The sequence below is a fragment of the Rhea americana genome, unplaced genomic scaffold (assembly GCF_003343005.1).
Source record: "Rhea americana isolate MKP2758 unplaced genomic scaffold, rheAme1 scaffold_397, whole genome shotgun sequence".
Lineage (NCBI taxonomy): Eukaryota > Metazoa > Chordata > Aves > Rheiformes > Rheidae > Rhea > Rhea americana.
In genome coordinates, this window is record NW_028186531.1 from 46,868 (window position 1) to 71,789 (window position 24,922).

Consider the following 24,922-nt stretch of genomic DNA (forward strand, 5'->3'; position numbering starts at 1 on the left):
TGCAGGGCCTTTTACCTTGAGGGAAATAGCATGTTTGGTATCTGTCAGCTAGACTGAGTTCATTCACTTTTAGCTAAGCTCAGAGGTGAATGCAATTCACATGTATTCTAGCAAAGCAGAAGGTTAGGTTCTTCATTACAAAWTTATCAGTAACAGCAGGGTGGGCCTACCTCCAGTCTGGACTGGCACATTGGCTAGAAGCCTGCAGGGTACCTTGTAGCTTTGAAACAGGCATTCTGCTTAGGCTTTCCTTGCTCTAATTACTCAAGCTAAGATCACTGTGACCATGACCCCGAGTCGCTCATTGTGTAAGAGATGCTGCCAAATGCTGATAGCTTGATATTCATCCTTTGGGGCCATTTCTGCTGTTAATGAATGAGGTTACTAAACATGATGTGAGCACCCCGGCATGTTTGTCACTCTCCTGTATCTGTGAGCGACGTGGAAACTGCAGTCTGAAAGTATAGCCAGCTGACACCTGCCTTGGCTTGTCTTTTTGCTTTGTTGAAGTTCTGGGATTACCGTCAGCCTCGGAAATACCTCAATATCCTTCCCTGCCAGGTTCCAGTCTGGAAGGCAAGATACACGGTGAGTGATAATCATCCACTAGCCTTGCTTGTGCTGTGAGAGTAAATGCACAAAGGGACATTATTAATTTGATTTTAAAATCCCTCTTGGTGCTTAAAAGGCCTAGAAAAGCAAAGCCCGTGATGGGGCACTCAATGGAAATAACTGCTAGTGGTATGAGATCCCAGTCTTTGATACAGCCCTCTAGTGGGGGAACAACCCATGTGCATGTGGCAGTTGCTTTGGATAACTCGCCAACCCGCTCTCCTTATTTTCAGTCTGATCCTGTTTAATGCTGAGCTCCACTAGAGCCCAGACATTCTTGTCAGTGTGAAAGGGAAAGAATTACAGAAGATGCTGATAGCAGCATGGGACCGTAACTCCCCAGGGCTGAACAAAAGGGTCTGTCTCTGTTAAGCCTTTCAGCAACGGGCTAGTGACAGTGATGGTCCCCCAGCTCCGTCGGGAGAACAGTCTCCTTCTCTGGAACGTCTTTGACTTGAACACACCTGTCCACACGTTTGTGGGGCACGATGACGTGGTGCTGGAGTTCCAGTGGAGGAAGCAGAAGGAAGGTGAGTTCAAGGCTGGATGTGCTCTCACCTGTGCTGCTGCTGTCAGGTTGCCGTGGGTGTGTAGGCTTGGCGCCTGACTGCAGTGCTTGTGCTATCATCCTTTTACCCTTCCCTTTCCTTGAAGTAGCTCCTATCTGCTTTCCTTGCCCCACAAAATTACAGCTGYTTTGTACTTGTTTGGTAACAGTGGCCACAGAAACATTGCCCTGTTGTTTCCATGCCAGGAATTTTCTTTTTTTTCCTTTGCTAAAGGCAGAACCACTGAATGCTGAGTGGGTCAACAGTAACTCTAATTATCTCCACTTTCCTCTGAGTCTACTTTTAAATAGATCTTTCAGAATAAATTGTACAAACTATTAGACAGGGAGCCTCCCCCTGTTCAGAGCTGCCTACCTAACCGGTTAACCCCTCACATAAGTGCTTGGGTCAACAACCTCAGGCATATCCTCCACCAAAGCACTAGCAAACCTGCCTTATCTGCGTGCTGGCAAAGGTGGAGAAGGGAGAGTGTGAGATACAGAAGCTGTTGTCAGAGTTCAGTCCTGAATTTTTCCAGTGTAAGCAGTTAAAGATACAAAATTCTGTATTAGAGTCTGGATAACCACACAGAGCACAGCTTTATTGCCAGAACCTTAGCTGCTGTCAACAAAATGGGTGTGTCTGGCTTTGGTGTCACTTGCAGTACTGCTTTGCAGAATCCAGATCTGCAGCATGTTACTGTGTGCCCCACACAGCACCACCAAGATAGCAGGACTCTGGCTCAAAGTTGAGCTGTGAGTTGATTTCATCTCTGCACCATGGAGCTGCCTGTGACTGAGGATTCCTGTGTTAGCTCTCAGGGATGCTCAGTAATGTGATCTCTACCTTTGGAGCCTGCGCACTAACCAGTTATCAGTGGTGAAGGTGACAGAGCACTGGACTGGGATTTAGGGCAGCTGAGTTCTGGTCCAACTCTRCCATCAGCTGCTGAGGTAATTAGGTTAAGTGACTTTTTTTCTGTGCCTTGCCTTTTCTTTTGCAAAGAAAATGTACATGTGCACAAAAGAACAGTACAGACCTGTGTTAGTATCCAGAGGCACAGGGTAAGACAGCTTGTGTGTGAATGTTCCATAAAGCTTAAGCCCTAATTGTGTTGTCTCAGGTAAGTTTATATATAAATATCCAGGGCCGGTAGTCATGTTCTTCTCAAGCAGTGCAAATCAGTCATGTGAGCATTCTGAGTCTGCTTGGATGTGGAGACTACCAAGATAGCTCAAATCTCCTTCTGCAGTCTCTGCTGTGCTGTGCTGTGCTGAATTAGACAGCCACTRTGTCTCAGCTGAGAGGTGTAGGAAGCAGCTGTGCAGTTGTGAATTCTTGAAATGCAGCAGCTGTTGACAAGGGAAGCTTTAGCYGTATCGTATTGCCTAGACAAACAAGTCTGTGTACTTTTGTGTATTGATAGATAGTATGTGGCTTGATCCATTTCATTACACCAGAACTTTTCTTGGCAGCATCCAAATCTTTCAGAAGGAAAAGGGGGAAGGGTGGAACTAGCTGTTCTTAGCTTAGAAATGTGTTAAGGTGTTTGCATCTTAAAACAGATTTGAACTAAAACATACTTTGACTTTACAGTTGTTTAAAATGTAAATCCTTTTCTCAGCTATGTTTCTTCTGTTCARATAAGTGTTGTAGTAGATCTTGTTCATTCCAGATTTGAAAACTGACATCGCATTCACTATTTTTCCATTGTACTTTTCATCTGCAAGCCATATCCCGTTTAGAGGTGAGCTAACTGTGGGACGGGGAGGGGTAAAGCTGATGCATGGAAGTCGGTGCAAAGTAGAACAGGACTTGAGTTCTGCCTTCCAGTTTGATGCCTTGTTCACTGGACTTCCCTGATGGCTTGCTGCAGTTTGTTTACACCAAATGTAGGGTTGAGATAATCTATTTTCATCTGGGGTCCATAAGTTGTTTCTGTCCTTTTTAGGTTCTAAAGACTACCAGCTGGTTACGTGGTCCCGTGATCAGACTCTGCGGATGTGGCGGATTGACTCTCAGCTGCAGAGGGTATGCAGACACTTCTGTTAAACTGTAGGCAGATATCTTACGGGCTGGATTCACCTCCCTTTCTTGGCAATCCTAGTCACTCTTGTATCCTAAAGCTGCAGACACTGAGCAGCGAGCTTTCTCTTCAGCTCCAACCAGCTCTGTGGTCGAGACCTCTCTGTATCTGTGTCTCAAAAGCTTCTGCGGAGGTGCTCTTTGTGGTGTAACAGTGAATATGCAAGTCCTTTGAGAAAAATGGAGAGCAATTACTGTCTGCATGGCCTCAGAAGATGCTGCCTCCATGGCTGAAGGACTCTCTGACTCTTCTTGGCATTATAGATGTCAGATAAATGTAGGGATTGTGCCCTCTACTTCCCTCCTTGTTTCCATTGGCTCTTGGCCCTTGTGTAGGTAGTGTGAATCTTGTTTCACTGTCTGGCAGCAATAACGAATTGCTAATGTAATTACTAGAACAGCTAGCTATGCTGGATCAGACCAAAGATTCATATAGCAAGGTGGCCCGTATTGGCCTATCTGTCTCATCTTCAACTGTGGATACCCTGGAACAGTATAAACACGTGGCAAGTGTGTAGTGACGCTTTCATATATCCTCCCAGCCTCCAGAAGTTTGCAGCTTAGAGGTTTTCTGAGCTTTCTATCTTTGTATTTGATAGAGCTTGGTGGACTTCTCTTCCGTAGGTTTGTCCCATCTTTCTTTCAACCTATGTAAATTTATCTTAAACATCCTGTGACAAGAAGTTTCTCAACTTGTCTGCATGTTGTGTGGAACAAACAGCTCCTGCCATTTGGTGGATTTTGTATTGTTTTGGGTTTTTTTCTACCTGTTAGTTTCATTTGATACATCCTGGTTYGTGTATTGGAAGAAGAAATAAGCAGCCAATCCTACACCATCCTGTCTGTGCTATTCTTGATTCTGTAGACCTCCATCATATCCCTCAGTTTCCTCCTTTTCAAAGTCAAAAGATCTTAGCTTCATCCCTTGTATGAGAWTTTTTTTACAAGATTCTCTGTGTTGCCTTTCTTGGCCTTTTCCCAATTCCACTGCATCCCTTTTGGGATGAGAATCAGAATTTTGTTCTTTGTTTATTCCAGAAGAATTCCTAATACTCAATTTGCTTTTTAGATTGTTGGGTATAATTTGATGAAAGCATCAGTTTAGTTTGACCTCTGTATCTCTTCTCAGTCAGCATTTGCCATTTTTTCCCTGTATATATTGCTTTATATTTATCTGTATTGAAATTCTTCTTCCATTTTAAATACAATCACTGTTGTAGGGCCTTCTGGATTGTTTGCAGACAGCCACTCTTGTCATTACCCTCAATAACCTGGTGCATCAGCAAACTTGGTCATGTCTCTATTCACCTCCTATTCCAGGTTTTTAATGAATATATTGAGAAGCATGTATCCCAGCATAGATCCTGCAGGAGTCCTGCAGGTCTGTAACCTACCTCCCCTGTGAAAAATAACTCTTTATTCCTATCTGATATATTTGTACGAATCACTTTCCTATCTTTAAACCAGTTGTTTGTCTGTGTCAGAGCCTCAACTCTTCCTGTGCCCTGCCTCTGTATCCCAGTTTTTGTACTTTGTCTTGATCAAGCTACACACATAACGGTACAGTGCCTGTGACCAAGGCTGTACTTTGCTCTGTCAGTCTTATTCTTTCTTCTTCCTAAACTTGTTCTCCTCATCCTCTCTGTTTTCTTGTGCTAAACTTAAAACACAAGTTAGTATGTGTCCAGGCCTCTAGAGCACAGAATCACAAAATGGTTGAGGTTGGAAGGGAYGTCTGGAGATCATCTAGTCCAACACCCTTGCTCAAGCAGGATCACCTAAAGCAGGTTGCACAGGATCGTGTTCAGGCAAGTTTTGTGTATCTCTAGAGAAAGAGACTACACAGTGTCTCTGGGCAACCTGTACCAGTGCTTTGTCACCCTCACAGTGAAGAAATTTTTCCCCATATTCAAATGGAACTTCCTGTGTTTCAGTTTCTGCCTGTTGCCTCTTGTCCTGTCGATGGGCACCACTGAAAAGAGTCTGACCCCAAAGATCTTACTGGAGTGTAAATACAAAAAGTAAAAAGCATACTATTATCATGTCTGACCTGAAAAATGAAACAAGTTTTGATGCACACTAATTCAAGTAATTAGAAAAGGCAAATGCATATATAATGTAATATAAATCTTAATTTATATTACAGTAGAACCTCTGCTGCCCTAACCGGTCTTGTCAATTGAGGGGCTTTGTAAATTTGCAGGCTGTCTGAGGTGACAGAGGTCAGGATGCTGGAAAATGGAAAATAACCTGTTTTTGTCACAGAAACTCTGCCAAGGTCTTAAAGCCATGACTTTTGCATGGACAGATGTACCTTGCAAATCCAGCTCCCTAGAGAAGCAAGTTGTTTGATGATGACTCTTCCTACAGTTTGGTTTCCTGTTGTGCAGCATGTGTCTGTGCTCGTTCTTTTCAGCTGTGTGCTAATGATATCCTGGATGGAGTCGATGAGCTCATTGATGGGATTTCTCTTCTGCCAGAGCCAGACAAGACCCTTCACTCCCAGGACTCAGAGCCCCAGCATAACTCTGGACATGGGGATGAGGAAGGTAGGCAAGCAATGGTTCTTGGAACTTCACCCAACAGCTCTTTCAATGTTGGGAACAAGATGCATCTTGACAGAGAAAATAACACTTTAAGGAAAGCACGAACTGGTGTTGTTTYGGGGGTTAATGGATATCCTGTTTGGGAGAAGGGAGAAGTCAAAGGGCTTCCAGGATGATCCTACCAAAAAGTTTGTTTTTCCTGTAACAAGATGATGATAATCATTCTAGCTGTAAAACAAATATTTTTCCATGTCCATGCTTAAAGTCACCATTCCCTTCTGTGTTGTAATAGGGTGCTACAGTAAACGCCCATGGGCTAGGTTTACAGGAAAGCAATGTGGCCCTCCCCTTGGAGAGGGGCTTGACAAAAAACTGGATCGAGGGGGAGGAAGTGGTCTAATAGCTGTCCTCTGAATAGAAGTAGCCAGCTTCAAGGTGCCTTTGGGATGGCAGCTCTTCTTAACTGGAAGCTTCCTGCCAGCAAATCCCAGTGGAGTTCTCTGCAGCTTATGTGGCAGCAGTACAAGTCTCTTCCTAAAAGCTGTCAGTGCCTCTGTACATGAGGGTTTTATAGCATGGTAGCAAGAGCCCTTGTTAATTGTGCTCACCATGCACAGCACTGCCTAGAAGCACAGCCTTTCTTACTCTACTGGGAACCGTAAGTGTTCTCATTCCAGCTGCCTGATGTCTCTTTTTCCATGGGACAGAGTTAACCCTTTCACTCTACCTGATGAGGTCACGTTCATATGTCACGTGAGGGTTTGGGTTTGATTCTGTCTGGTCAGGTTTCTGTTGCAGCGAAAGGGAATGAAAATTTCCTTTTCTATAGCAGAGTAGATTTTGCTGCAAATGCTTGTGCATTGATCCTGCAGTCAGAGTAAGTCCCTAGGTAGGAATTTGAGTCCTTTCTAGCCTAAAAGCTGTTGTGGGCTGCTGATGTACACTTACACTATGGTTCAACCTGGAGGTGGTTTCATTTCAGCAGCAAAGTCTCCATGTTATATTAGTAAAGCACTTTGGGGGATCTTTGTAGAGAGCAGGGCTCTGCAGATAAGTCAGAAAGCCCACCAGCAGTGCTGTCAGTATAAAACTCTCTACACAGGCTGTTGTGTGTAAAGGATCCTTAGGAAYGTAGACAAATATATAAGCTTTTGAGGATTAAAAACTAATTGGAAGGGAATGGGGGAAGAGGAAGGGAGGGCACTTCCCATACTGGCAACCTCAGAGATGGCATTTCAGTGGRTTGTATTGTGCCTTGAGCTAGAAATAATCGTTTTCTTCTCTGAGAGTCACTTACCTTCTTTTAATCCTTTTTTTTCAGCTCCCTATTGTGAAGTATATCTAAGCAATATAATAAAATCACAAGTGGGAATGAGGGGCTAAGCATCCTACCTAGTCAGATCAGCAGCCAGCTGGGCAGCAGTAAAGGCAGATATGTTTGTCCCAGCAGCAAAGTCAGTAACTTTCAGGTAAACTCTTACAAAAGGACAATTTCTTGTACTTTTATTTTTTCCCCTGGAAATAGTCTGTAAAATATCAAGGGAAAGAATGACAGCTGAATAAGTGGGACTTTCCTTGTGTCCTTGGAGCTATCATCAAAGACTGCTTTTGGCCTTCTTAGGAAGGGATGCCACAGCAAAAGCCCATTCAGGACGAGGTGTCCCTGCCCTAATGGGTATATATAGCAAAAGTTGAGGCAAGCTGGGTAGCAGAGACCAATTCTTGTGAAACTCGGTAAAGTTTGCTCTCTTAACCATGATTCCTTGTGTCCTGCAGCACTTGCCTAGCTGTTTAAATGTACCCTGTCTTTTAGGGGGTGTTGTTCTCCTGAAAACCCACGATAGGAGAACTGGACGGTTAGACCCAGCATTCAGATGAATCTTGAAAAATTGTTCACTAGATTGCTTTGCAGCATTACATACAGGCTGCTGCTGTGAATGAATTGAAGCTCTCCTAGGGCAGAAATATCCTCGTCTCTCTCCTGAAACCTTGTTCATTAGATTGCTTTGAAAGCCAAGATCAGTGAGGTGTGAATCCCAAAGACCAGCGGTGCTCCTGGAGAGTGCTTTGGCAGCAGTTCTTCCCTGATAGACCAAGAGGCTGCTGCTCAGCTGTTTGTGACTCTGCCAGTACTGCTTGAAGAGAAAAAGGTGTCTCGGATGAGTAGAGACAGACCATTTAGGGCCATACAGGCTACTGACAGCTTCTGTAACCTTCCTGGGAAACCAGTGTGCAGCCAGGTTTGTTTCTTCAAAGAGTTAAGGCTTCGAAGCCATCCTCTGAACAACAGCTGTAGCTGTCTAGCTTGCAGGTCTTTCCTGGGTAAAACTCATACCTCCATGGGTCTAGAGAGCAGAGGAAAAGCTGTTCTCTTGGCTGCCTCCTGGTGTTGCATGCTGAAGGACTGTTTATTATACCTTGTCTCAAGCCTGCACTCCATCTTTCCTGTCAGCCTTAAAAGAAGATTTCCTGAATGACCTCCTTGTGGGAAAGAAAACAGACCAACTAGGGCTGCCTCAGACGCTGCAGCAGGAATTTTCACTGATCAACGTGCAGATCCGAAATGTCAACGTAGAGGTAGGGAGTTTCCTTTTGCTGGCTTGGTTGGAGGGGGATGTGGGCAGACTGGCTCATCAGAGCTTTTTGAGGGGAATCTCTTTGCTGCAGAGTGACTGCTGCCTGTGAACAAGATTGATTTTGGACTATAGAGATCCTCTTGGCCAGGGGTAGTAGGAAAGAGTTTAATCCCAGACACTGGGGATGAGGGAAGTATTTCAGCATGGTAAGTACACTGGCTCTTGTCTGAAAAAGACTGGGCTATATTTTGCTCTCTGCTTAGATTGCAGAATGGAAAGTGAATTGTTCCAGTATGTGCAGCTCATCTAGTTTCAACTTCTTCTGAACTCAGTTTGCTGAGCTGTCCCTGTCCTCAGTTTTGGTATCTTTCTTGCACAGCAAACCCTCTTCTGTGCATGGAAGCTTTTGACTGGAGGCACAGCACTGTACTGGGGCAGGAGGCTTGAGGCAGCTGCCTGTCTCCCTTCCCTTGTACCTCATCCAGTTTCACAGCTCATTGCATGCTCTTGGAGCAACTTCTGAACCAGTAGTTTATGATTTTATGTGGTGCCTATTACTGCTCCGCTGGACCTGGAGCTCTCCACAGCCGAGCGAAGTGGGCTAGGGTGCTATGGCCGTTGGAAATGGAGTCCAGTTCCTGCCACGGCCCCTTCAGCCAGCTGGGCTGGGTATGACCTCCAGATACTGGATTGCTGGGCTGGCAGTCTGTTGGCAAATGCCAGCTCTGTCTCTGCCTGGTGTTTTTGCTGTCACTGTGTTCACTGCCCTTGAGAACAACATGATTTCATCTTATGGGTGCGTAGAGCAATCGGCCCCTCAGCATGAATTTAAGGTGCTGTAAGTTTAAAGGTCCTTGGAGATCTAACTACAGAGCAATTATTTGTCTTCGCACAGATGGATGCGGTGAATCGTAGCTGCACGGTGTCAGTGCATTGCGGCAATCACAGAGTCAGGATGCTGGTGATGTTCCCTGTGCAATATCCTAATAATGCTGCACCATCCTTCCAATTCATCAACCCGACCTCGATCACTGCTTCAATGAAGGCAAAGCTGCTGAAGGTGTGTGGGGAGTGTATGCAGTCTGTATAAATGTGCACAAGCGGTGGGCACCTGACGTCTAGATTTCTGACACAGTGAAATATTTGGCCTCCCAAATGCACAGGTGGGCTGCTAAAGGCATACTACAGAGCACTGCTTGAACTATCATATTGTGGAGCTCCTAGGATGAGTCTTTGTTGGCCTTGCAGCCCAGTGTTTGCCTTTCTCAAATGTTGCTTTTTTAAAACGTGATTCTTCAGTGCTACTATCTTCCTCTTGCTGATGTATATTGCCTGAGGATTCCTAACAGCTGCCTCCTCATGTGGCTGCATCCAATCATTACAGATTGGATGCAGCACTCAGCTGCAGAAATGTAATRTTTCTGAGCTTGGATGTTGATTTTTGTTCTCCCTTTCCACAGACTGCTTTTAAAAGGTGGTTTAGAATTAACAGGATTCATGTAAAAAATCCCCACAGGTTTGATCATCTGGCATAGGAAGTCTTATTGCGGCTGAAATCTCCTCTCCAGCAGCAAGAACTATCATCCCTTGCCACTCCTATAATAGCACTGGGAGCATGGGTGACTTGTTTTACCCTAAAACTGGGGAGAACGGGTGAAGTGGCAGGCTTTCTCTTAATGTAAAGCAGATAGGGCAGCAAAGTAGAATGCTGCTGACTTTGTTGCACTTCCATTCACTATTTCATTGTATTATACTCTCAAAGCTGAGGACAGGATATTTTCTGTTGGGCTTGCAGAGAGAAGAGAAGCCATTTTTTCCTCATTCTGTTGCAGACCRTGGGAATCATGAGTGTTTACTGAATGGAAAAGGATAATGAGAGCTGAGGATGCCAGGACCAGGGATTTGAGTTTAATACGCTGATGCATCTGAGCACTTCAGATTTTAATGCTTCTGTCCTTGTGAGTCTGACAGTGCTGTGTGCTAGGCTTGTGCTGGCTACCTTGAAAGCAAATTTAGTCTCAGTGCTTAAGCCTGAGCTTGGCCTTAGGTAGATGGATCAATTTAGACTCCTTTCAGGAAGAGCCTAATTCTGTTTGCTACAGATTGGTATGGCACATATAGGCTGCAGTGAAATGGAAGTCCAAATCCTGGATCTGTATGCTGAACCTAGGTAAATTCTCAGTGCCCTGACTCATAATTCAGGCAGTACTTCCTCAAAGCAGGCAGCACATCTTTGGAGCAGTGTGCCTTCAGTGGGTGTTATGGGATGGCTATGACTGTTCTTAGTCTCTGGAGCCTGGCAGCTGAACTCTTCTGCAGACACAAAGGATGTGGGAGAGTATGAATGTAACCATGATTCAAGCTGCATCTTGTATGTATTCCAGATACTGAAAGACACTTCTCTGCAAAAAGTGAAGCGGAATCAGAGCTGCCTGGAACCCTGTCTGCGTCAGCTGGTCTCGTGGCTGGAGTCTGTTGTGGTATGGAGAATTGCATGGGCTTTCTGCCGTAGTTCGCACTTCCATTCGCTATTTCTTTCACATCCTGTCTTCTTTCACATCCTGTGCTTCTGACCTGCAGTGTGAATCTGGCYTCATTAGACATGTAAACAGACCCTTGTAACTAGGCATTACATTTTTGTAAGCACTTGTGGTTAATRTTGGAGAAAGCTGAGCAGACAATCAGATGCATTTTGTTTCTGAAAATCAGGCCCTGAAGGCTTGCTGCTTTGAGGAACTTAGCATATTTGCTAATATTCATGCTAGCAGGAATTAGTGGGGGTTGGAACACCCTAGTGATGTGTGTTAGCTCCCCAGCTTCGAGGAGATCACTCAGCATGATTGTTAACTGTGAAAGAAGATGGGAGTCTTCAGGGAGTTGATGCTTTCATTCTTTTCTGAATGGCACTGGCAAATGTCTTTACCTCCTTATTTCTAGCCAAAGATCCTGCTAGTCCTGTTCTAGGAGGTTGGTTTTCTTCTGTTAAACAAAGTTGTGAAAATCTGTTTTTACTGAATCCTTGTGCCAAATTTTGTAGCAATGGTATTGCAGATAAGTCAAAGTCACACTCTGCCCTTAGTTGAGAGATCTATGATACCTACTTGACATCTCTGTGTCAGGTATCACGTCTGTGTGTGGGTGGAGTGTACTGGAATSGGTGCTTTTAACACTCGGGAGAAGGCTAGGGAGTCTCCTCAGTTTTCCAAGAGGCTATGCTCGTTTGTCACAAATGAGGGCTTTTTATGGAAAGGCTGATCTTATGCTGTTTGGTTTCAACAATACTGTTTTAAGAATGAGAACTTTCACCACTGTATGGAAATCTGACTTGAGCAAGATGTTTTTGCCTTTAAAAATACCTTTAGTCCTTTAGAATTCCTGTAGTGCTCTACCAAATAAATGCAGACTTCTGCCAAAATTCCTCTGGACAGGCCTGAGGTTCCCTGGTATTTCACACCTGGCTCACATCGCCTCCCTCACTCCCAAAATGCCCAAGTTGGGTTTGACACCCTATCGTTTTGTGATACCTGCTTTAAGAATACTCTATCTGGCTTGCATGACTGGGGCACCGTGCTTAGCCCAGCTGCCTGTTTTGTTGTTGTGAAAGACATATCCAGAGTCTAAAGGACTGATTTTCAATACGGTCTTGTCTTGAGGCTGTTTTTTCCCCATAAATTAAGCTCTGAATTTCAGCACTGCTGCGGTAGGAGAGCAAATCTCAGGGCAAGCAGCCGAAGAAGTGCTTTCCTCATCRTGCTTGTGAGTGCAACTGATGATGCCTTTGTAGCCAGGCCCAGTAGCCGTACTCTGTGCTTGGTCTTCTTTGGTACCTGCCCTGAGCCTGCTTGGCATTACAATGTACAGCGGTCCAGCTGGGCTTCCTTTTTGTGGCAGCAGGAATATGACCTTGGGTAACTTCTGTTTCAGAACCAAGAGGACAGCACATCCAGCAATCCCTACGCTTTGTCAAACTCCGTAACACCCCCCTTGCCCACGTTCGCCCGGGTCTCCAATGCCTATGGCTCCTACCAGGACTCTAACATCCCATTTCCACGGACCTCTGGAGCCAGGTTCTGTGGTGCAGGTTAGCCCCATCACTGATATGTTTTAACACCTACCAGGGGAATGGTCCTTTTAATGTCCTGGGGWATACTTGCCTCTGAACAAGACGGCACTTTGGTCACTGCCCTGCAAGAAATTGAGAAATTGTGTTGGAGTGGTGGTACTGTGATAACCTTATAGATAATCACCSTTATTAATAACTGCTTGCAGTAGGTGTTGCATACGGTATTTTGGTATCTTCATCTGGAAATCCAGGAGTAATTGAACAGATGGCCTTTGGCTTGTGGCACGCCAGAGGCATTGGCAGACCTCTCTTTTGCAGATGTTTGGGAGTTTAGTCCCCTCCTACCAGCATCAAACTGCTGGACATACTCTGGCTCTCAGTCTTCAGAATATTTCTGTGACTTAGGGCTGAACCTACCCCTTGCTGAAGAAGTATCTGTGTTATTATCCACTCCTTTTTCATTCTGCACCTTTGCCCTTGTCCAAAATAACTTTCCCAGGGGGTCACTGGGAGACTGTTCGCCTAAATGGGGGTTGGGGYACAGCCATATCTAGGTTTCCAGGAGAGTGCGTACAGTGCACGGAGCATCCTTAAAGAAGAGGTTAAAGTCTGTGTAAGAATGGCTAAGTTTCACTGAGCTGTTTCGGATTCAAGCATGATTCCTCTGGACCTGACCACATTTAAATTTGAGTGTGTTTTGAAAGCTGCTTTATATTCATAAAGGCTACACCAAATTCCCAGCAAAAGTGAAGCAGAACAGTGCATTGAATTGGCTCAGTGAAACCTGCTAAGCCCTGAGACTCTTATAGCAGAGTGGGTTGCTGAAGATATTTGAGATGCTGACAAGTAGGGTAAAGCTTGTGAGAGTGCGTTTTGGAGTTGGCTTCAGAGGGCTTGGATTATCCTTTTGAAGAGAAGAGTCTTACCAGCTCTAACAGTTTCTCTGCATAGCTGTTCATCACCCCACTTCCCTCTGGAGTATCAAAATACTCGACAAATTTTGGTGAAGAGTTAAAATACAAGAATGTGGTTTTGCTCTTTCACCTTCTTTTCTCTAACGCCAGTAAGCCRCTTGAGTTAGTGCTTTTAAGACTGTCATCTTCACAAAACATGTCCTTTAATTAAAAGGGTTTGAAAGGAGTGGACCTGGCTTGAGAAAATGCAGTTGTCTACTTGTAGTTTAGTAGTCCTCAGGATGATGGACAGGTAACCAGCTGCTTGACTCTGATGCCTTAAACCACCAGATTTCCGTCTGTAAACCACCTCTGGGTAAGATGCTCCTTTCCACGTGATCTTTATGCAGTGTCCTGTCTCTGCAGGGTACTTGGTGTATTTCACGAGACCCATGACCATGCACCGTGCGGTGTCCCCCACGGAGCCTACACCCAGGTGAGTACCCTGTGTCACRTTTGAGATGCGCCAATGTCACACCATGACCTGACAGTGGCAATGGGTGAGAAGGCAGGAGAATGTCAATCCTCCACTAGTGCTATTGACCTTCAGAAAGTACTGACCTTTARTGTTTGCTGTGCTCTGGGCCCTTATTTCACTGGTCCTCAGCAGAGACCTTCTCTTTCCACACACCAGCTGGCAGCATGGGTTATTGGAGCTGTTAATCAGAATCTGGATGTAAGCTCCTGAAAGTGTGTACTTTTATTTCTAGGTCCCTGTCAGCTTTATCAGCGTACCATAGTGGCCTCATTACTCCGATGAAGATCCGTACAGAGACTCCAGGCAACTTACGTTTGTACAGTGGCAGTCCCACACGTAGCGAGAAGGAGCAGGTGTCCATTAGCTCCTTCTACTACAAAGAGAGGGTAAGTACCAGATCAAAAATCCTTTCTTCACACTTTAGCTTTAATGACGTGCGCTCCTTTCGTATGGCTGTGAACATTGCTGCTGTACAGTGTGCAGTAGTAACAAAAGCTTCATATTTTTCTCAAGAAGGCACCATTTTATAAGCAGCTCTGTAAAAACGTCACATTGATTTGTCTCCTTTTAGTAACTTCTCTACTAATCCTCTCTAGCATTTGACCTGCTTATTGGGATATCTGTCTAGACTGACCATCAGAGCTTTCTTCAGTACAATACGCTGTCTCCTCTTGTGTTACGTAGGRTTAAAATCTCACACTTAAGTTACGGCCTTCAGATAAATACACATAGGCCACTCTGCTTTCCTCTGCTCTCCCTGATGTACATAGTTGCAAAGGTTTGGGGCTCTGCACCTTACTGATAATCTCTCCTGGATTATGGGGTGTGCTTGGGTTATTTCTTTTACAGGTATCTTTCAGGGATATGTGCCCCTTCTGAATGTTATAAACAAAAGTCATTACTACATGATTCCTGCTCCAAAGAGCTTCCAATCCATGTACCTCTGTTTTAGGTATAGTTCTTGTTATCATTGCTGTATATGAGCTAGACCTGGGGAGAGAGGGAGGTTGTTTCCTTTTGGGAGATAGGAGGTGAGGAAGACCAGCTAGTAATCGTAGGGTGGCCAAATGTTTCTGAACCTCTTGAGGGCCCAGTGCACCTGGACCAGATGCTATAGGAGAAATWGGCCATGCAGCTTGCTCAGAAATGAACTCTCCATGCTTCAGTGGGGAGAGGGGTGGAATGGCTTACAAAAATAGGGTAAGCTTCTTCCCCTGAGAGCATGAGAATTCAGGGCTCTCAAGTAATCTGCCCACTGCCTGCGTTGACTGTATACGTCTGCTGCAGCGACCAAGTGTCCAGGTACCTCAAGGAAAGCCAAGTGCTGTCTGCACCCTGCTGCAGTAGGGCCTGGGAACCCCTCTCAGGGGAGCACAGGGGGCACCCTGAGCTCTCATCCTTCCATGGTACTGAAAGAGGTCTTGATTTTTCTGTAGTCTTGGACTTGACAGCTGACCCCTCTGGTGCTGTCCCTGCTTTTAGCTGGTCCAAGTCAGTCAGTATATTGTGGGAAGAGCCTCTATCCCCACTGAAAGCTTTGCCTCTGCACAGACCCCAGAATATTCTTGGAGTCCCTGTCCTGTTCTTATTCCACGCACATTTTTGTGATGAGAAAAGAAAATGGTGCTGCTTGATACAAGAATTACAGCCTGTTCTAGCCTTTGCAGGAGAGTTTRTTTAAATAGCTACCTCTGTCCTCTGCAGTGTGCTTGTCTCTGACACACAGCTCTCTAAAATGACAGACAAGGCTAAAAATAACGTGTGGAAGTAGCTTGGTGCAATTTCATGTGACCTGTCTCCCCAGCCCTCGTATTGAYGGTGACAAGATTTTTGTTAGGATGGTGGTGGGGGAAATACGCAGAACAAAGCATATGTGTAGCCATGTCTGCTGAAAGCCAGAGAAAATTCCTGTATTCTCCTTCCCCTGCCAAGCTATCTCCTCACAGGTTATGTTAGAAGAGTAACGGCCCTAGCAGGGAGTTAGCTCAAATGTTCTTGCAGATGAAATAGTTTTTTTTCAAAAAACCTTCTGTTTCTCTTCAACAAAGACATGGAGAAAGGTTTCCTGGCTCTTCAAGAGTTGATCTCACAGCCTTTGTTAGATCAGTGCTAAGTATTTTTATGTCATTTCATTGTTATGATTTTAAACCTTTAAAAAAATGGAGTCTTGTTAGCTCCTTGCTCTGAAGCTTGAATTTTATGTTTCTGTTAGGTAAAAAAATGAAATTTTGTGTGGTCAGCTATCATGTTACGTAACTTCAGCCTCAAAGCTGAAATTGTCAGAGAACCACATGTTTAAACCTAAATAAAATAAAACCCTAATAACAACCACTGTCATTGCTACCATTAACAAAAAAAGTAGAATTTACATGCTTCTAGGCAGGAARTATTCTCATGTTCCCATAAAGGCAGGTGAGCTGCTGAAACCACCAGAGATCTTCGTAGTAATCCAGAATGGAACTAAATCTGGTGCTGAGCCTTTCTGTGCTCATTTAAATGTGCATACACACACGTTACTTCACGCATTCACACTCCTCCTTTCTTCCTCCCTCTTTTTCACTCTTCCAAAAAAAAMCCCCCACCGAAGAATAGTAGTCAGCAGAAAGAAGAACCTGTATCTATACTGTGGCAGTGCCATCAGGATTTCAAACTTGGATTCATCTTAAAGAAGAATTACTGTTGTACTTAGTTACTGGGAACTAGAAACCGTAGTCAAGAAGATTTTTGTTTCTCTGCTGGGAGCTATGGTAAGACATAGTGTTCTYTTTGAGAAACTTCCAAAGAACCAGCCAGCTGGATTTCTGCATGCCCACAGATAAGGAAGGGGTGCGTTTGCACGGATGTCATTGCAGGGCTGGGAAGACAAAAGAGCATTGCTCCTAGACAAAGCCAACTCTCCCGTCTTTGACATTAGAGCTACTGACTGCCCAGGATCATTCCAGCTGTAGACATTAAGTCCGCTCTACATTCACAGGATGATGAATGCCTTTTCCTGTGCCATTTCTCATAAGCTGACAGYCTGGTGCCTGTTAAATTTGAGTCGGGGTTAGATGTTAGCTGTGCTGAGTGCAGCCAGCATCCTCTGACAGTGCTCTTGCCCCTTTTGGGCAGAATCTCTCAAGCCAGGCCACGAGCCTGTCTCTGGTGCTGTCTGGAGCACAGCTTTCCCTCTGCGCCCCAGTGACAGAGCAGTGCCAGTAAAAACCTGGGGACATCCTTCCTGAAGGACAGTCGTACGCACAGGCAGTGAGTGTGGTGTCCTTTCTTGGGCTTCCACCTCAAATTCCCTCCTTATGTGGAATTTGGCAGGTTCTGGAAATTGCTGCTTCTCAGGGCTTCCTCACGCTTTGTGCTTGTGCCCACCTAGTTGCAGASCTTCCAAACTCAAAGCACATGGGAGCGTAACCATGGGCCCCATAGGTTCGCAGCAGAGGGCTACCAACAGARGAATGGGACTTTGTGAAGGGATAAAGCTTGGTTTTGCTTATTCTCTGTTATATTGAATCTCTTTCTACTAATTCTTTTCTCCTCCTCTTGTGAGGCCTGTTGGAGGAACATGCAGCRCAAGACTGTGGTCTTCTGCTTGTTTCTGTTTCTCCAGAGCTGCACAGCCAGCAGCCTACCAGTCCATATATGGAGCCTTGACCCTAGGCTTCCTGACTGTAGGGTTCTCCTGGCAGTGAGATGCAAGGGCAAGTAGAGGSTCAAGGCATGGCTGATGGTGCTGACTACCTGTTCTCAGCTAAAAGAAAAATTCAAATACATTGCACAAAGCACAAATAATCCTGATCTTCTCCCTTTTTTGTGTTGATTCTTATAGAACTGTAACAGAGCACTTTTTTTGTCAAGTGCACAATAATGTGCTTTGAGAGATTCTGTTTGTTTTTAGTAGCTTAAAATACTGTGTTGAGTRCTTAAATGTACACAAATTGATAATGAAAGCCTCCTTGGAAGTTATTCTGTGTAGTCAATCAGTGAATTTGATTGCTAACCCAACTTGAATGAGTTTCTTGACCTGTAGTAGCCATTTCCTCATTGCCCTGTCAACTAGAAGGGTCTCTAGATCCTTCCCAATATCCTGGCATTTGGCTTTTATTGTTTAAAATGAAAGTAAACAGTTGCAGCAGGTTCTAGTGACTGAAGTCCTGGAGGTTGCTGGACTTTAACGGGATATCTGAAGAAGCGAGAGTATTTGTTTCGCTTGCTGCAGATTTCTGTGCCATGGCACTGAGCTGCTGCGTTATAAATGATATGACTGGCATAGCACTTAGCTGCCTGCCTCATCAACCAGAAGGGGGGGRACTGGTTAAAGCAGGAGCCTGACTTGTGGAGCACCATGGTGTTGTCTTCTGCTATACAATTGATTGACTGCAGTTCAGTGCTTGTTGCAGTAATACAATTCCATGTGGAAGACTTTATTCATACTTGTGGTCGCTGAAGCCTTCCACAGGGGCTGGTGAGAGGCCCAGACACAGCAGCCCACACTTTGCCAAGGCTGTAGGTAATGTTGTGCAGTACGACTGTGTGTGGATGAAAGGGGGGATCTTGGTTTGCAACTGTGCATTGTGTAACAGAACCGTTGGGAATGATGTCTTTTACTCTGCTGATTCAGGGCACTTTTCATTTCAGTTTATTTACCTTTGTCTTTAATTTTCTTGGTGTCTTTCTTCCCTTTTCTTGGGTGTAATGTTTTCACATACAGATGTCTCCTCGCTCTGCCCGGCGACGTTGGTCCATACAAGCAATTAACGACTTCCCGGTACTGTGCGCTGTGCTAACGCTGTCCTTGATATAACCCTGTCTTCTGCCCAGGGGCCCAAGAATAAAGTGCCACCTGCCTGACTTTGAGTAACCTGCACAAGAGCTCATTTCACCATTAGAGTCTATGCCAGGAGACAGTCTAGGTCACAGAGGTGGGGGACTTGCACTCCACACGAGGCTTAGGGCTTCAGTAAGCATGCATGCATTTACAAGTGGACAGGAGCAGACACTAGTTTGAGGGTTACAAATCCTAAATGAGAATGTGCCTGTTATACCTGGCCTTGCAGACAGGAAAGGATGCCAGGCGGTAATTTGAAGTGTAAGATAGGATCAGCCTCCCAAGAAGCAGAGAGTGCACTGCAGGAGTTAGATTATTATGCATCGTCGACCAACTGATGAGGCTGATATTAGAGTCACTCATTTCTGGAAAAAAAAAGAAAGAAAGAAGGAGTTGCTGGAATATAACGTTAAAGAGGAGCAAGCCACTAGCTGGCATGGCATTCCTTAAGAACCGGGGAAGAAACAAACTGCTTGAGTTGCTGGCAATTATCTGTCATCTCGTTAAAATGAGCTGCCTATTCCCAGTGCAATGCACCATAAACTCTTGCTTCCTCGAGCAATAAATAAAATTTCTCCTTAATTTGTAATCTTCTCCCAGCCTTTGGAATTGCACCACCCTGCATACTGTTTGAGTGGTTGCAGTTGCAGCCACCCTGGCAGGCACTCCCATCTTCTGGCACTTACCCTTGCACAACTACTTTCACAGTCATTTTCTATTAGTCAGGTCCATATATCCCTCAAGTTTGAACTTCATTCATGTGAATGTCTTGATGATACCAACATTGCTCAAGCTGTGTTGTAAATYTGGGCAATTATCTTCTCATCAATCATCCAAGCGCAGGCATGCCGAACGTAGGCAAAGCTAGAAATTCCCATTTCAGCTTAAAGATGATTTCTTTAGGTCCCATTTTCTTAAAGTCCGTGTGAACAACTGTTTTTTTTTCTTAGCTGCTGGCCTTCCTGCTATCTCTTTATAAGACAGCAGGGAATAAAATAGAATCCTGTAACAGTTAATTGAACTTGGTATAATAGGATCAAGCCTTCCTAATTATTACAGCTCTAACACTATACTGGTGAAAAAAACAGAAGTTAATTTACTTGACTCCATCAAAGTTTTTTTCTTTTTTTGTTTTTTTTTTCTTTTTTTCCCCCCAATAGAGCTAATAAAGAATGTGAGCATTGGAGGCAGGAAATTAAGCTCTGTCTTGAGTCAGGGATTGACTCCAAGCGAGGAAAAACAAGCAAGAGGCTTGCCAGCTCTCAATGTGGTAAATTGTGGTATACAAATGGCCACAGTTTAATTTACTTACCACTGATTTAGAAGGAAGAGTGCCTAGTGATGTGATGAAGTTACCATTCTGTGTAATGTGGACTTAAAAATGATGTGCGAGTTAGTCAAAACCCCAAAAAATGTTTGTGGAGAGCCTTTGGGAGAGCCTAGCTGTGCCCTGTGAGCGGGCAGCAGTGCCCAGGGCAATGACGTGGGTGTGCGCGAAGGAAGATGCGGGTTGTTCGTGCAGACAGAGGTGCCTTCCTTCTGGAAGAAGAGCTCGGCGTTGCTCAATGTGCTTAGGAAAGCAAGAGCTTAGCAAGACTAGAAACAAAAATAATTTCTTCTTCCTTGATAACTTCCAATTCTGAAATGGCTGTGCTTCAGGGCATGTAACGGCCGCTAATTGCTGTGAACTCTAAAGAAATATTCCTACTGTGGGACACTGGATTCAAAAGCACCTCAGATTTCTAGCCCTTTTGTGGAAGTTGTCTGGTACCGTGGGAGAGGCTGTGAATAGTAAATGTTGATWATTTTTTAGAGAAACTCCAGGCAGTGCTGCATCACCTACACAAAGGGTTAATCTGTAGGCACTTGCTGGGAATGCAAGGAAGATAGCTTTTACAGGGAAGCAGCAATTTTTAAATGTAGTGCTCCCCACAAGAAAACATTTTTTTAGAAACAGCTTCAACCTGATTTTGGAGCTGGTTTAACTCTTTTATTTTGGAAATGCCTTAATGCAGCTTAATCTTTGGCATCAAGGCTGTTCCTTTCCATCCACAACCCTTCCCTTCGCCCTGCTTAACACCAGTTTATACCGTGAACTAGGAAATTTTGCATATGCATTTGTGAAACAGGCACTTCACGTTTCATGATGCTCCTTACAGCACTGCCTGCCTCAGCAGGATCCGAAGACACACACCCAAGCGTTCAGCATCCTTTCCAAGCAGGAGGGCAGCATTTTGTAACCAGTTCTGCTGAGTGTGCAGTGATAATGGTGGTTGCTACGAAGCAGTTGGTGGCTTATTCTTGGGCTGTCTGTTTCTACGTGTAACCCATTTAATGCCATGGTTATCACCTCAGATTGCAGCAAATTACAGCCTTGGGTACAATAGTGCAGGTGCAGGCTGGCTTTTTTAGTTATTCAGTGCTGTTCCCTGCTGTCACCTCCAACCCCATGACTGTCATAAATGCTCTGTTTTCTTTCTTTCTCTCTGGTACTCTGAGGAACTGAAGAGTCTTAATTTGCTATCACTATAGCTATTTTCTTTCTCTTCTTCCTCTCCTCTTAAATGTTCAGGAGCAGCTGGGTAGGTGCAGTTCTCCCTGGCATGGATTCTAGATTGCAGAAACAGCTAGAAATGTTGGGAGCAATACAAAAAAAGCCTGTGTTTTCCACTTCTGGCTGTCAATAGAGTTAGCTTGGTGCATGCATGTTGATTTTTGCTTTAGCTCCAACCATTATGTTGCCTGTTCCCCTCCATGACCTGCACTCCAGCCCTTAGGAAGAGATGTATGTTTTTGTTCTATCCTAGTGCCTATAAGCCATAGTGAAAAATTCCCCTGGGAGAAGATATGGAGCAGAAGGGGAGAGGGGACCCTTGTGGTAGATCTTGGCTGGACAGGCTCAAACCAGAGCTTTCCTTGTCTCTGGTAACCCCTGTTAAAAGTAACCCAGTACTGCCTGGTGGAGAGCTAATCTGGTAACACACTAATGATTTATTTAGTTCAAAGTGGAGCTTCCCCTGCTGTTGAAGACAATGAGCCATAATGTTCCCATACTTCTGCTTGTAGTTTTCTTCCCAGCGTTTTGTTGCTGTAGCTAATGGAGCAAAACCTGATTTTTTTTTTTTTATATATTTTTTTTAAGGATTTTTAATGGTAACTGTACATGTAGCTTTATGATTTTCTTCTATCACAGCTCCATGGGCAGGAAATGGTGGTCATGGATGTGTAGYGTTGAGGGCATATGGTCATTGTCTGACTCCACCCCTCGAGCTGCAGTAAGCAAGAATTAGGGCTGTCCTTTCTGCCAGTAAGTAGGCAGCATTAGGAAGAAGAAATGGGAAAGATTTGGTTGTGASTCCAAGTTTTCAAAAGGCTCTGATACATTTAGTGTCTTCATTTGCCCAGTGATACACAGTGAGCAGTGGAAACCATTCATGGGATCTCTTTTCCATTCTCATCCTCACCTGTTGTCATCCTCCTCAAAACAATAAGTGACTGAATTACTTGTGGAAAGTGATATATGTTGTCCATGTTTCTAGTCTTTGAAATGCCTGTCAGGAGGCTTCTTCAGTCCACTCGCTGAGAGCGGGAGCAGGCTGAATCTGCTCCTGGTAAGAGGGCAGTGAACCTACCTTGGTCAGAGGGAATTCTCCATCAGCTATKAGTGTAGAGTAGGCTGAGTTCTGGGGGCAGCTGGCTCACAGAAGGTCAGGAGGTGGCAAGTTACTCTCCAAATTACCTGTCACATTACAGAAGGCCTTAATGTTAGACTGGCAGAATGTGTTTCTGCATCAACAAGCCTGGGTCCAAATACCTGTGCAGTAACAGCACAAATGAAGGCTTTTGGTGGGCAGCGTTATAAGTGAAGCCCACTAGCCCTTCCAGGACAGTGCCTGCACTCTTGCTCTGCTGGCATGTTATCATGCTGGGGTTCCCAAGCTTACTTTGCTTAAGTTTTGGTTTTGGCAGCATCAGGAGCTCCCCACTGTACATAGGAGACAACATTTGGCTGCTCTCACAGGGAATGGGGCACGGGAACTACAGTTGTGTGGGAACCGTGTCGTAATACAGTCCACATCCTTCAGCATGGAAAAGGTAGCTGTTTCTAGGTATTTTCAGAAGAGGAGTAGTCCACCTACCTGCATGAGAGTCAGCTRATCCAGACAGTGACTTGATTAGGGAACTGATAGTTTGAAGAAAATTTGACCTATCGGATCATGTTCTAACTCACCTTCCACTGCATATTTCTGCTCAGATTGAGTGATATAGCAGGTAAATAYTGAAAGCAAATTCTGCCTGGATTGGTTAGGACTTGAGGGGATATAGCTAAGAACAGAATTAGGCCCTGGTCAACCACCTCTTCCAAAGCACTGAGTGCTGATAGTCCTTCTCCCACCAGTGTTTAGCACTTCTGAATCCTGGGCAGTATGTGTGCTCTGGTACTCTTTACTCTGGGGAACAAGAGTTCCTTCAAGTCTAAAACACCTCCTTCACTCCTTCACTGTCAAAGCCTATGCTTAGGCCTCTGAGCCTCAATCATATACAGCGTCTAGGGCAATGTAAGGAACCCATGCTCTTCACTTCTGGTACATGCTAGTGGCAAAATTTCCTCAGCACATTGGGCTAAGCTTCTACAGGCAGGCAGTGAAGAAGGAATTAATTTCTTAAAATTCCTAATTTTTTTATTTTGGTTTTTTTTGAGGTATTCTGTACCTGTGATAAGCCTGTGCAGGTTCCTACAGGATGGCAAAATCATGGTCAAAGGCAAGTTGGCACCCAGCCATCCTAGAGCCTGGCTAGCACCCACAGCCTAGGTGACCCTTCTTGCAGGCCCAAGTTCTGCCCTTCCTATAGTCCAGCCTGCTCTTCAGGAGCACCAAAGTGTTTCCTGAGTGGACTTCCCTGCCTTGTAGAGCTGCCAGAATAGAGATGTTCTGCTGGCCTATTCAAAGGGACTGTTCTGCTTCTGATGTGGTGTAGGAAACCACCACAAGTGTATATAGGAGACTCTCCATAGTTGACTGCCACGAGGAAGCTCCTGTGTAGGAGCATCAACACCTTGTATCAGTGAAGGAATACACCACAGGAGAGCATTGCAAAGTGTTCTTTGCTCTTAGGAGCCCTGTGTAGCAGCTGGTGCTTTCCGCCATAGATCTCCAATACCTTCTGCCCATCATGCTGCTGCACATCCTCTCGTCCCTCCTCGCTACTGTCCTAGAGAGCAAGGGGCTGGAAGAGGCCAGGATATCAGCCAAATGCTCTATTTTGTTTCATACGGCCAAGGTAGCTTCATGCAGCTTGGCATAAGATAACCTCTCTCTCTATTATGAGGAGTATTTGGGATCTTGGCRTCTTGTTTTTTGTTCCCTTGTGTTGATTCTTCTGCTTTTTTCTTCTCCCCACCTTATGTCCTGAGCCAACTGTAAATTGCTCTGCGTGTGGTAGCTCAGTGTCCTTGCTGGAAAATGCTGGGCCCTGCTTTATCATCTGCCAGTTATTTGTTTGAAGCTGTTGATAAAGCAGGAGAGGTAGGAACCCCATCCTGATGCTAAACAGAAGTGTACTCAGACCTTGAAAGAAGAGACCAAAAGAGAGAATCTGGACCTGTCAGCTTGTCCTGAAGCTAATGGCAAACAGAAGCTGCCTCTTACAYGTTTCTGTGCTGAGTTTTGGCTGAAGTCAGTGGTGGTCTGTGTGCAGAGGATTCCCAGACCAGATATCTAACGAGAATGATAATTGAATGATCCTCCTGCCAAACCTTCCTGGGTTTGATTGGCATCCTGATGCTGATTTGTTCTCTTATTGGCTTTCACAGGGGAACTCTCAAAATATTTTTTGAGTGAGTTAAATCTTGAGCTCGCTGCCTTGATCTGCTTTTCACTTCCTACAGATGGAGATGCTTGTTCTCCTGGGCATGTCATGGATGTTTTCCAGGGTAACACAGAGCCTTCTGAAAGGCAGGTTTGGGTGCTGCTTGCATTATTCTTGACCCTAGTGAATTGTTCCGTCCCCTGCTGCCTGCTCCCTAGTAATACATTACCATTTGTTCTGCAGAAATCAAGAAGATGGAAAAGCAAACGAGAAGGGACAGATGCCAACAACCGACCGATCAAAGCTGCTGGGAAAGTTATTATCCAGGATATTTCCTGCTTGCTACCAGTGCATAAGTTGCTAGGAGAGCTCTACATGTGAGTACAGGCTACTATCCTTTTTCTAAATAAAAGCAGCTGTCACTGGCATAG

The 24,922-nt window shown here is 44.8% G+C and overlaps 1 protein-coding gene across 1 annotated transcript in view; it reads left to right on the plus strand.

Annotated features, from left to right (window-relative positions):
* WDR59 (WD repeat domain 59) overlaps positions 1-24,922 on the plus strand; it is a 50,868-nt gene that overhangs the window by 16,147 nt on the left and 9,799 nt on the right. The window contains exons 9-19 of the mRNA XM_085313826.1: positions 511-588; positions 986-1,142; positions 3,112-3,191; positions 5,662-5,794; positions 8,244-8,368; positions 9,263-9,427; positions 10,752-10,847; positions 12,292-12,448; positions 13,750-13,819; positions 14,094-14,247; positions 24,735-24,868. Coding sequence (XP_085169952.1) covers positions 511-588; positions 986-1,142; positions 3,112-3,191; positions 5,662-5,794; positions 8,244-8,368; positions 9,263-9,427; positions 10,752-10,847; positions 12,292-12,448; positions 13,750-13,819; positions 14,094-14,247; positions 24,735-24,868 — 1,349 coding nt within the window. The remainder of the gene's footprint in view (positions 1-510; positions 589-985; positions 1,143-3,111; positions 3,192-5,661; positions 5,795-8,243; positions 8,369-9,262; positions 9,428-10,751; positions 10,848-12,291; positions 12,449-13,749; positions 13,820-14,093; positions 14,248-24,734; positions 24,869-24,922) is intronic.